Raw genomic sequence first — 12,776 nt, 5'->3', positions numbered from 1 at the left:
TTATCGTCGTTTACACTTTTGTATTTTTACGTTTCTCTTTCTCCCTCAAGTTTAGCGTCCATCAGTCATTCGTACGCTCGCGTTGATTCGCGGCCCCTAGCTAGTCTACTTATACGGTACAATTACAACTTCTCTCACGCCAGAGAATCTGGCATGAGTATATATATATATATATATATATTTATATATATAATTATATATATATATATATATATATATATGTATTATGTATAATATTTATACGTCCTTATGGAACAATATTTCGAAACTCTCTCTTTCTTTCTTTCTTTTTTTCTCTTTCCTTCCTGCTCTCTCTCTCTCCTTCCCTCTCTCTCTCTCTCTCTCTCTCTCTCTCTCTGTTCGGGTTCTCTCACAAGCCTGCTTTACGTTGCGCGAACGTGCATCGCGCGTCACGGCGAATCGGGAAAAGGAAGAAACGTATGCAAATACGAAACGTAGCCTCTTCGAGCGACGGACGAGTCGAGATGTGGAGTTTCCCGTAAATATCATCGATCGAAACAGAATGAATATGCTTCATTCCGAAGCGCGGAGATGACGACAAAGAGAGTCGCGTTGTTCTACAACTATACACGCGATGCACTCTGTCCTCCTCACTTGCCGATCGTGAAACAAAGTTGATCGCATCCGTGACGTCGAGACAATAGAAACGCAAGTCCAAGATCGCGCGAGAATGTAGGATCTTCTCTTCAGCTCTGCGCCCTGCTGCTCTCGAGGAAGCTATCGCGTTTGTCGATCGTTCCAAAGAGATCGGGGAACGAGCGTGTGACCTCCCGGTGACATCGACGCGCCAACGAGAAAGTCACGATGGAAACTCGAAAGACGCTAAATCGCGCGGCTCAACGTTCGCCGACCTGCTCGATCGCGAGAAGAATGAATCCTGACGCGTTCGCTCTCGGGGACGAATTCTTGATCGTCTTTCCGTCGGCCTCGTCGGACCTTCAGTCCGAGTGACACCTTTTCGCGCGACGCGAGTAGGTCAACGAGAGAAGGGAAAAAGGAGGGGGGGAGAGAGAGAGAGAGAGAGAGAGAGAGAGAGAGAGAGAGAGAGAGAAGGAAAGAGAGAGAGAGAGAGAGAGAGAGAGAAAAGGGAATCCGTGGAAGTTGAGACGCCGAGCATCTCGAGCGATTCGTCTGTTCGCGACGACTCGTCGCGGGAAGCCAAATGCAGATCGAAAGAACGAAAGGGTAACTTCTGAAGGAAGACTTTTGCGCTTGCTAGCTCGCTGTTTAACGGCTATTGCGACGACTCTCTCTCTCTCTCTCTCTCTCTCTCTCTCTCTCGCGGCAACTGCTAGCCCCTTTGCGCGCCGACGCGGCGATTCACCGGAGATCGCTCGATTTTCTCCCCTGTGCCTCGGGACGATCGCCTGTCGCGATATTTCCACGGCCGCGGTCTTCGTTCGTCGCGACGATCTGATGAAACGAAAGGAAAAGCTAGAGAGAGATCTATAGGCGTGCACGCGCGCGTTTCCTTCCTTTCCCCGTTTCGCGACTCTGCGCGACAGGAACTCTCTGGCGGCACTGTTTCTCTGTCTCCACTTTTCTCCTTTCCTTCCTTCCTTCCTTCCTTCCTTCCTTCCTTCCTTCCTTCCTATCTATCTATCTACCTACCTACCTACCTACCCTCCTACGACACGTTGTTTCTCGCCTGTCACCTGAACGTGCGTTCGCACATTCGTGCGTGCGCATTACGAGTGTGTACGTCGGAGAGGAGTGTCGCGAAGGAATATCGACGCGCTGCTGAAGCGATATCGAATCGACGCCGACGACGACGACGACGACGACGACGACGACGACGTTCGCCTCGATCGGCGCCGTCTCCTCCTTCGGAGGAACTCCTCCTCTTCTTTTCCCTCTTCATCTTCCTCGACTTCCTCCTCTTCCTCCCGGCCGCTTCCTCTCGCCTTGTCCGATGCCGACGGCGCGTTCCCAACGTGCGCGGGAATGCGCGTTCGCGCAAAGCTCTCGAATCGAATCCTTCCTCCTCGGCGTCCCCGCGCGGTGCCGGTGCGCGTTAATCGCTGGCGGAATCGGCCCTAAGGCGTCGCAGACGTCGCGATCGCCATCAAAGGCGCCGGCGGCAACGCGACCGGTATGTGGTAATATTTACACTGGGGCCGCATGCACGCACCCTTTACTGCGTCCCTGCACACCGTTACGCGGTTCTCGATCACCTCCACGTTTCCTGCAAATTTACAGAGACATCGGGTCAGTCGGTCATCTCGTGGTCACGGCCAGCGCGAGGGGGAGTAAAGACCCTCCTTTCTTTTCAGCCATTACACGCAATCGAGAGATATGTATTATCTGTACGTGATCAAACGCACATGAAAAAAAAAAAACGGCACAAAAGGACGCTCGGGCCGTGTGATAAAGATAATTAGTTTGTTCCTGTGTCAAAGATCAGAAAGACGCTCTGATTGCGGAGCATTCGTCACACAACGTGTTACACAATTACGCGACGCGTAAATATATTCTCGGTTGTCCCGGCGCGGCGGCGGCGGCGGCGGCGGATCCGGATGGAATTTATGCAAATCCGCGGCAAGTCTCGCGCGCAATCGATGTGTGCTGAGAAGCGTCGCTACTAATTGTTCCAACGAGGCCCACGCCGCCGACGAGTGTTATCTCTCTCTCTCTCTCTCTTCCCGTCACGGCACATCTTGAGCAACATCGATCGCTCATTATCGCTCGCGAAAGCTAATTAACGGCGGTTCTCTCGACAAAAGAGAAATTCTCGTTACTTACACACCCACGCGACGAGGGTCGCGCGCGCGCGCTAAATGAGCGAGAGCGAGCCGCGTTACAACGACACGGTGACATTTAATAAACGCGTCGCGGGATAATGAAGGCGATCGACACGAGACGTCGAAGGCGAGACGTCGGCCGCGAGTGGTGAGCAGGCGAAATGAAAGCGCGAAACGAACCGACGATCGGATTTTCGGAGAGAGCACGACGCGACGGAAAAGAACTGCGCTCGCGCTCGCGCCCGCGCGCGAATGATTTATTGCGCGTAATTGCGACGCGTCCCGCAAGCGGAATTGACGGACTCGTCGGGGAATCGGGCGACGAACGGAAGACAAGGCCATAATCGCCCACGAGACGTCCCGTGCCCGGCCGCGGAGGAATTTCAATAGCTGAATTTCTGCCGTCGCTCGTGCTCTACGCTTATTTCAGCGAAATTGCCGATTTTAGCGGAAACCTCGTCACCCCGTGATACCGATCCGTGACCGGGGAGAAATTTGAAAATCGCTCAGGCGCTCGACGAATATCAATCGGGCGACGGGCGAGCCGGGGTGAGAGAGAGAGAGAGAGAGAGAGAGAGAGAGCGCGTTCTCTCCCCGGCTCTCTGAGATATTGCCTCGTATTCTCGCCGCACCAAACTGATTCGACGTTTCCACACGCGTCGACACTTTTAATACCGCGAGACCGCGGATTCTCTTTTCGTTTTTCGTCGCCGCACATCTCCCCGTCGCTCCGCGTTAATTCAAAGCACCCTTTCTCTTTTTCTCTCTCTCTCTCTCTCGCGCGCGCGCGCCGGTAAACGAGTAAACTCACCGTCACTGAGATGGATAAACTTGCAGGCGGGACGGTTGCACACTTGTCGATTAAAATCTTGGCACACCGGGAGGGTGTCCAGTAACTGAAAGAAAATGTGCCAGGTACTCTTATAGCGAATGAAATCGACCAGGGGTATGCGTTTCGCAAAGAGAGAAAAAAAAAAAGATGAAAAAAAATGAGGAGGAAAACTTATGGTACTGCAGACACGCGCACGCACATGCACACTCGCGAGCGTTCACGCACGCGCGCACTCATTCACGCACTCACGCACGCGGACGTGTGTCTCCACCTCGCTCTCGTTTTGGGTCCGCTCGAAAGTGAAGCCCGGAGATGCCCGTTTTTTCTTTCCTTTCTTCGGCCAAGAATCAATGTCGCTCTCGTTGGCGAGAGGCATGAATGGAAATTAGTCAAGATCGCGGTGCGTTCTTCGCCTCGTTTACCGCCTCGGTGAACTTTCGAGCATCACTCAGGCAGCGCTCAACGAGCACTTTCGCGCGACCATACACACGCACACGCACACGCACACGCACACGCACACACTCGAAAATTCTCCAGTGTTAGAGCATATTCACGGTACATTACATGCTCTAGAAGATCGGTTCATATGTGGATATTGATTAATTGCTACTAATGTGCGAACAATCGGCGCGATTGCGAGTGATGTGTACTCGTGATTCGCGCGAGTCTGCGGCGATCGAAAGAGAAAGAGAGAGAGTGATTTCACGTCACGAGCGACCGGTCTTGCGATGCGATCGCGGCACAGCGCGGCCGTAACGGACGAATTGCGAATTGTGTTGCGCCGAGTGTTCGCACATGCATAATTAGGTGGTAAATTTGCAGTAGAACTTTTTGTTTTCACAAACAGGGCATTTCCTATTTATCGTATGTATATATTGTGGTGTGAAATTAAAAGTAAAAAAGAACCGGCCGGATTACGAGACTGCGAGCGAGCCTCGCGTCTCATCTCGTGTCGACTCTCTACGTCGAATGGATACGTTGTGCGGTTTGCCGGGATTTTGCAAAAAATTGGTGTTTGATTGGGCGAGAATCGAGGGGGATGCGTATTAATAATCGTAATCGCGGGTCGGCTGCGTGTGTGTGACACTTTCGTTGGGCTAGAAAACTCCGCGACATTCCGGACATCCGGACTATCCGGACTGTGTGCAAAGAGCGCGCCTACGTAGAAAAAACGTAGAGGATCTCTTCTTGATTCGCAAATCTCGTCTCCGAGCAATCCGAGCGACAAGGCGAGAGAAACGCGTGCACGCGAAAGTCTACGATCCGACTGAGCACAGCGAATACTCTCTATCTCTCTCTCTCTCTCTATCTCTCTATCTCTCTATCTCTCTCTCTCTCTCTCTCTCTCTCTCTCTCCCCCTCCCTCTCGCGTGTACTCTCGCGCGGTCGTAACAAGAGCAAGATCAACGAGCGAAACGGCGTAATGCGTAGTAGACACGCGTGTAGAATTTGCGAATCAGGTAGCCCTCTTCTCAGCGGGCCATTCAGTACAATGACTAGACTGAAACTTTAGTTTTTTAGTTAACAAAATACATAGAGGAAAGCAACGGAAAGAACTGGCGGAGCCGCGTCGAAACTCTCTTTTCTTTCTCTCCGTCGCCCTCTCGTCGTCTCGATCGAGAACGATGCCGGACGGTGTCGGACGTTACAAACGTAATCTCCCGGTTTCGCGAGATAAGAGCGACAATTACATGTACAGATGTGTGTATGTATATATATAATATGTACGCACGTATATTGTTCGCGACGGACGCGCGCGCGCGCGCGTTTGTCCGCTCGCACGCGACAATGAAAGGCGCGCGCCGGACGTACTCAGATCTCATCCCGTCGCGGTGGCGAGAGAAAATGTCTCGCTACTCGCTACTACTTCGCGCGTTATACAGATATACATATATATATATATATATCTGTATAATTTCACATTTAACCAACGGCGAGTGGAATAGAGAGAGACATAAATGCGAGAACATTGGCCATCGAGAGAACACGAATATAGAGGAGCCAAGTGTGAAGCGGAAACTCCACCCTCCAACTACAACGCTACTACTGTCCGTTCCTTTCCGTTTTTTTTTCCTTTCCTTTTCTTTTCTTTTCTTTCTTTCTTTCTTTCTTTCTTTCTTTCTTTTGCTTTCGTCCCATCGCAACCCATCGTCAAGAGAAGTATGCATATTATATGTACACACACACGGAAACACACACGTACACTCGTATCTAGGAGAATTACTCGTATATCCGAAATATATAAGAGACAAATGCAGCAAAATAGATTAAACATCAAATTCCAGAGAATGGTTTTCGTGTTAGCAAAACGTTAGGTTAAAGCATTAACAACCTACCAGACAGATATATGAAACAAAAAATTGAACAAAAAAGAAAATCATGTATGTATATATATATATATATATATATATATATATATACATATATATATACATTAATCAAATGAACAAAGTATCATCGCGCGCAAAAAGTATACCATAGGCTCACCATAGAAGCGTGCAAAACATACGGAAAATGTATCGCGACGAAACGTAAAACGGGTTGACGAGTAACTGGAAACAAAATCGCTCGCGGCAGCGTGTTAAATGGCGACCTCGGCCAAGTATTTTGCCCCGCACACCCTCGTACGTAAGAATGTGTGATCGCGATCGTGCTTCTCGATTATCTCGATAACTGACTGAAAAGTGACTGACAACGTAATCGTTTGCAACAGCATTAGTTAGGCAACGATAATAATAATAATAATAATAATAATAATAATAATAACATGACGATAATAATAGAAATAATGATAATAACAATAATAGAAAAAAAAACAAATAATCATAACGATAACGTCAATAATACAAAAGTGAGATGTATATATAATCATAAATATATATTAACCATATTATAATAAACAATTCTTGCAATTGCGTAAGAGATAATTCGCTACGAACACAGAGTCTGGTCATGCAAATAATGGCCCGGGAGAAGGGGGATCGTTTGCTTGGGTGATTATCGGTGTTACTCGAAAAGTTACTCGATCGTACGCGTGTCAAGTGTGATTAATAGACCGAGAAACGTCGGTTTCTATTCGACGACGACAACGACGACAGCGACGGCGACGGCGGCGACGGCGACGGCGACGGCGACGGCGGCGGCGGCGGCGGCGGCGGTGGCGGCGGCGGCGGCGGCGGCGGCGGCGGCGGCGACGGCGGCGGCGGCGGCGGCGACGACGACGACGACGACGGTGGCGACGGCGACGACAGCGAAAATGACGACGTATAAGGTCCGTGTATCAGCGATGATAATACAGTGTCATCACCCAAGCGTTAGTGTGCTGCCAAAAGCCGACTCACCGTCGGTCTTGGTTCGCGTGCGTGAATTACAGGACCGAAACACACACATCCACTCACTACGGAAAGCTACGGAAAAAAAAGGAGTCCTCGGGTGATCCACGCCAGCGAACCAAAGTGACGAGGGCGGCCGCGGTGGCGAGACGGGGGGAGGGGGAGGGGCAGGCGGACGAGGGGAGATGACGGGCCGGTCGGACGGGTTTGGACAAAGTCAGCGGTTATCGGCAATATATCGTATAATAATGGATGTGGGATGTCGTATATAAGCCGTCAAATTAATAATATTCTACTGCAAATAAGTTCAACACTATGTCAACTGCGACTCCGCAACCATAACGACAGAGCTGGTCGAATATGTATAACAGCTGAGAGACTTGTTGTTTTCGACAGAGAACAACGCGCGTGACGATCGTCGTTGTTAGACGCGATCGTCGACCGTGTGCGGGGAAAGCTTTGTCAGATGGAGATGATTCGTTGGCACATTCGTATTCTACGCTCGAGGGCATACATATATGTATATATATATATATATATTATTTTTTTATCACATATATATATATATATATATGTCGCGAGAGAAATCACCAAGCGTGAGCTCTCGCGCTGCGCTTCTTTCTCAATTGTCTGTGTCCATGTATCCTATATGTTATATGCTTCGCTTCACGCGCGCGTGCACTCGAAACTTAATTGCGATCGAAAGCGATCGGTGCGAGCAGCGAAAAAAAGACACTCCGTGTCGTTTCTTCTTCGTCGTCGTCTCTGCTCCCTCCTCTTGTCCCGTTCGAGCAAAGTAACGCCGGAAACGAGGAAATTTCGATCGAAAGCCGCGTGTACTTTTGCTCCTTGAATCGTGTCGGTCACGCCAACTCTCTCGGGAGAGCCGGGGTCGAGATTGCGAGTAGTCTGATTTTTCGCGCGCGATCTGGCACGTCGCGAATTGAAAGCGCTCGAGAGTTTGCGTCGATTCCCCGGCACGGCACGGCACGGCACGGCACGGCACGGCACGGCGGTAGCCGCTTTTACGCTTTTCACGGTTACGTGTTAACTCGAAAAACGCGAGGAGCGCGTCCCTCCTAAGTGGAAGAGGCAAGGTTTGACACCGCGTCGCGAAGGACACGTTCTCTCTGAAGCGATACTCTGAATCTACACGTCTTTATCGTCATCATCACGCCATTGTCATTGGCCCGATGGAAACGGCCGGACAGCCCTCTCTCGGAGAGAGAGATTTGTCGATTTTCACTCGACTTTTCGACTTTTCGCGTCTCGACAGAGAGCGCTTCGCGCACGCAACACACACGCGATACACGCGATGATGCCAACCAGGGTAGAAAACCGTAATCGTGTTTTCGGAAGGAAAAGAGATGCAACGGTTGTCGAAAACGACGAAACGCGCGATTCGGTCGAGCAGTCAGTCAGCCGGTCTCTGTCTGCGTCTCTGTTCGCGCGGAAACGCTCGAAGCGCTCGATACGAAAGTGCGGGATTTTTTAAGCTTTCGAATATATAACGTTCCGAACGCAGTATTACTACCGAACGCGGCGAGAATAGTTTGCAATGCTGCGACGTGACCCGTAAATTCACGCGACGAATCGAGCGTCGCCTATAATCGCGAGTGAAAAGAGACACGAGAGAGAGAAAACAAATTGCGTTTCGAGTATCCTCGTTCGATTCGAAAGTGCGGCTCGTGCTCCCTGGTTGCATGATACGCGCTCCCTTCGTGTCAACAGCGGTGTAATATTAATGAACATGCAGTATACACGCCCGACACTCGTAAACAGCTGTCTCCATATCGTAATTGCTACTTGCGGTAAGATGCACTGCGAGAGTAGAAAAAAAAAAATATATAAACAAATAGATACTGAGAAGCGGTACAAGGATGGAAGTTGCTCTCAGACGTAGCATTAGATTCAGTCGTAACGTATACAAAGAAATGTTTAAAAGACATCCCGACAATATATCCTCATCCACAAATAACGCGCAACGTTAATCAGACAAGCGGCATCAAGACAATGGCATGATAGATATAATAATATATATGTGTATATGTATATATAATATATATAGATACATGGCAAAAGTACTAATCATACTAATTACTGTATAAGAAGCGTGCATCTCTTTCTTCGTGAATAAGTCTGTGACGTGATGTACATGTATAGCGTGTGTGTGTGTGTGTGTGTGTGTGTGTGTGTTCCTGTATCGTATCTCTGTATGTAATGTGTGAGGGGGCTGAGGGTTGAAGGGGGGGGGCAGAGGTGACGACAACGCTTTCGAAATAGCATAATAATATAATTATTGGTATAATAATAATAAACAAACACCAGATAAGGCAGTGGTTATTCGCAGTTATAGTTGCGGTGAGCAGTCGTGAGGGAGATGCCCCCAAAAGCTACGTGTTAGCCAAAGTTACCGAGAGATGCGGATTATCGAGAGGCTCGCTCTTTTCGGGTCCATCGTGGCACACAATGAAACAATAACAATACTCCTTCGCTGTCCTGAGATAGCGAGGGGGACTAAAGACTCGTAGAGAGCGATACCCAATGCGCATCCTTCTCCCCCGTTAACCTTGAAGGTTAGCAGCAATAAAAGTTCGAGCTTGCATCAAAGCGCCGCGTGACTTGAAGCTTTTCGAGTCGGACAGAATTATCGGCCGGAATCGTGAAATGGGGAAAGACGAGAGAGAGAGAGAGAGAGAGAGAGAGAGAAAGTGAGAGTGCAAAGTGTTGACGTACGTCAAGTTCGTCATTCGCGCAATCCTCCGGAGAGGAGAATGCGAGAATGAAGAAGACGCTGAATGATTTTCTGAAGCGCGATCCGGACGAATCGAGCGATAAAGCGCACAATCCTGCAGGATCCTCCAGGAAATCGAAGGTCAAGCGGAGTCGCCGAGTCCGGCGCCGACGGTTTCGCGCGCTACAACTTCCCCTCGACCGGTCCCGCTCGGCCGGCGCTTCTGATGCAAACTCGAGACCGGATAAAAAACTGGTTACAATAATGAGTCTACCTGTCCGCAGCTGTCTGTGTAGACGACACAGTGAGCGTTTTGGGGGACCACTTGGGCCCCGACAGTGGCTAAGGCTGCTAAGGCGATCCACATGCAGCAAACGAGGCAGTGTTCGTACGGTATTTTTTTCAAGTATCGGTAGTATTTTTTTTTTTTTTTTTTTTTTTTTGGTGGTCGTTCATTATACCACAGTCGGTTGAATTCGGTGGAGAAGGCACCAGATCAAAGGAGACACGCGGTGGAGCGTGCCCTCGGAGCATCCAGGTACATGTACGACAGTGAAAATCGAATTTGTTTTATACATTGTGTTTGGTTTTGTTGTTTTTTTTTTTTTTTTTTCAAATTTTAATGCGCATCGTTCGTTTCGTTTTACCATTGTTGTTATTTTTGAAGTTTAAATTTTTTTTTTTTTTGGTTTTTGGTATCAAACACACTCCATAAATGAACATGATGAGTCGTCGGTTAAATTGCAGTCGCAATCGTTCGTCGTTTGGATTAATGCGCGCGCAGGAACATGCCGGGACGCGGAGCGCGCGTGAAAGAGCGCGGAAAAAATGAAAGCGTAAATTACGGAAAACGAAAGTGTAAATCGTCGGCTTGACGTCGCGCCCGCGTATTTCGTTTCGTATTGTATTGTTTTTTTTTTTTTTTTTTTTTTTTTCCGTTCCCCGGGTTCGTTTACGCGCACGGTCGTACGAACGGAGAGACAGAGAGACAGACACAGGTAGAAAGAGAAAGAAAAAAAGAGAGACAGAGAGAGAGAGAGAGAGAGAGAGGGGGGAAACAATTTCGGTACATTGGTTGTCACACGTAGAGCAGAGGACACACGTGGGTCCGCACGCATTATTATACATTTTTGATTCGGCGAACGACGACGCCATGTACCATGGGTATGCCGCACGCGCGGATGTCAGTTTTTTTTTTTTTTTTTTTTTTCCACGGTTTCGGTTTTGTCCACGGGTGGTGATGACGATGAGAAGAAGGCGTCGGAGTGATGCGATGACGGCGGTGCACACAACCAAAGCCAGCGCGTTTCAAGAATATTCATTATGATCGATATATACGTGTATACGTCGGAATCGGGAGATTGTATTTAGATATATGCGCGGGGGGGCACGGAGGAACGATGAGGCCCGTCAGGTAGAGGCGAAATCGGGCGGAAGGAAGAAAAAGAAATCAATCAACCAATCGAACCGAGGTACGTGATAAAGCGGTGAGGAGAAGTGCGCGTTATGTCAGGTCGCGCCACCCGTCGACGACGAGAGAGCGTGTGTATGTGTATGCGTGTATACGCGTCACGTGTGTTTTTATCGGCATTATCATTTCGTTTATTTTTCGTTTTACCACCGCAGGCCGGCATTTTCCGAGTCGGTCCGCGCGCGAGTTCGCGTTCGAGTCCGTATGCCGTTTTATTTCGTTCATTCGTTTGTCAAATATTTATCGAACGATTCGGCGGCGGGCAGCGACGGACGGAACGAGTTCAGCGATTGCGACGAATTAAAAAAAAAAAAGAGAGAAGGAGGGGGGAGAGAGAGAGAGAGAGAGAGAGAGAGAGAGAGAGAGAGAGAGAGAAAAGGAAGAGAGCACCGGCGACCAAAGTTCGTCCGCGATTGATTAGCAAACGCGAACGAAATAATTGGCGATTTGCGCCGAGTTTTTTAAGTGACGCGCGAAACGAACGAGATCGACGATGTGTGTGTGTGTGTGTGTGTGTGTGTGTGTGTGTGTGTGTGTATACGCGTCGTTATTGTTACGCATTTGTCGCGTTTTATATGACACGCGCGAAAACGCATTTTTACAGGCGGGCCACGAGCGAATGCGTTATTAGCGTCGGTGTGTTAAACGATGATTATTTTTTATGATGTTTATTTTTGTTTTTTGCATTTTCCGTCGCACGAAGATTGTCGATGCGCGAGCGATAGTAGAAGAATCGTTCGCGTGGTGACACAATCGCCACATGAGAGTGCAGTTCGATCGGTGGGATCGGGGCGAGGGAGTAGTGTAGGCGTTTACAGTGGCGATCGTGGAGCGTTTCGGGGATCAATTAAGGGATTAGGCCGACGCCGCGCGGGCCACCACAGGGACGGACGTCGGGCATCGGTTCCGGGATCGGTCGGGATGAAAGCGTCGGTGGTGGCGAGGGGGAGGGGAGGGTGGTGGTGGTGGTGGTGGATCGAACGGGGCGGTGGAATGCGTGGTAAATTTTCGGTCGAAAGACGTGCGGTGGGTGGTATATCCAGGCGAAGAGGGCAAGCATGAAACAGAAAGTTGAAAGAGAGACCATGAACGATCGCGTCTCAACATGCATTCGGCGACGGTGGCGTGTGTGATGCATTATATATGTATACACACATATATATATGCATGCGTGTGTAGGTGGTGGCTGGGCATTCATCTCGCACAGAGGCCTGAGGCTCTATTCCGTGTGGACGCGTATCGAACGCTAAATATGCCCTTCTGTTTCATAGCCAAGCTGAAGCTACGTTTTACGAGCCGTGACGCTCGTACGAGAAAGACGCAGCTTGGAATGGTAAAAGGGCCTACTCGACGTTCGCTGGGCATATCCCGGCGGAATAGGCACACATCCTGGCACATCCGCGCTAACGAAACAGACAAGTCGCTCACGCCGATTAGTCTCCATGCAGCATCGCGCGCTGCAAACGCACACCAAACGCGGCCAAGAGCCGGCGTTGTGTCGCATCGGTATTATTAATCACACATTTAAACACTGTATATCCGGGATATATACATATATAATGTATGTATATGTATATGTATGTATACATACATACATATGTTTATATATATATATATATATGCACATGTACATGTATATGTATAT

The 12,776-nt window shown here is 49.2% G+C and overlaps 1 protein-coding gene across 1 annotated transcript; it reads right to left on the bottom strand.

Moving 5' to 3' along the window:
• Nucleotides 1-1,061: 1,061 nt before the first annotated feature.
• LOC105190717 (zinc finger CCCH domain-containing protein 28) lies at nucleotides 1,062-12,661 on the bottom strand. The gene is made up of 3 exons (XM_011153616.3): nucleotides 9,935-12,661; nucleotides 3,574-3,658; nucleotides 1,062-2,206 (listed from the first exon to the last, which is right to left on the bottom strand). The coding sequence occupies exons 1-3, from the start codon at nucleotides 10,025-10,027 to the stop codon at nucleotides 2,058-2,060; spliced, it is 327 nt and encodes a 108-aa protein (XP_011151918.1). The 5' UTR covers nucleotides 10,028-12,661; the 3' UTR covers nucleotides 1,062-2,057.
• Nucleotides 12,662-12,776: the final 115 nt, after the last annotated feature.

The sequence above is a fragment of the Harpegnathos saltator genome, unplaced genomic scaffold (assembly GCF_003227715.2).
Source record: "Harpegnathos saltator strain DR-91 unplaced genomic scaffold, Hsal_v8.6 scaffold81, whole genome shotgun sequence".
NCBI classification, from domain to species: Eukaryota; Metazoa; Arthropoda; class Insecta; order Hymenoptera; family Formicidae; genus Harpegnathos; species Harpegnathos saltator.
The sequence above is the reverse complement of the archived record's forward strand: the minus strand, read 5'-3'. Positions and strand labels throughout refer to the sequence as shown.

Excerpts from the sequence above, each read along its gene's own strand:
- LOC105190717 (XM_011153616.3), bottom strand. The coding sequence starts at position 10,027 with ATGTGGATCGCCTTAGCAGCCTTAGCCACTGTCGGGGCCCAAGTGGTC. Across the intron at positions 3,659-9,934 it reads ACACAGACAGCTGCGGACAG|TTACTGGACACCCTCCCGGT; the intron begins GTAGACTCATTA and ends ATTTTCTTTCAG. Across the intron at positions 2,207-3,573 it reads GTTTATCCATCTCAGTGACG|GAAACGTGGAGGTGATCGAG; the intron begins GTGAGTTTACTC and ends GTAAATTTGCAG.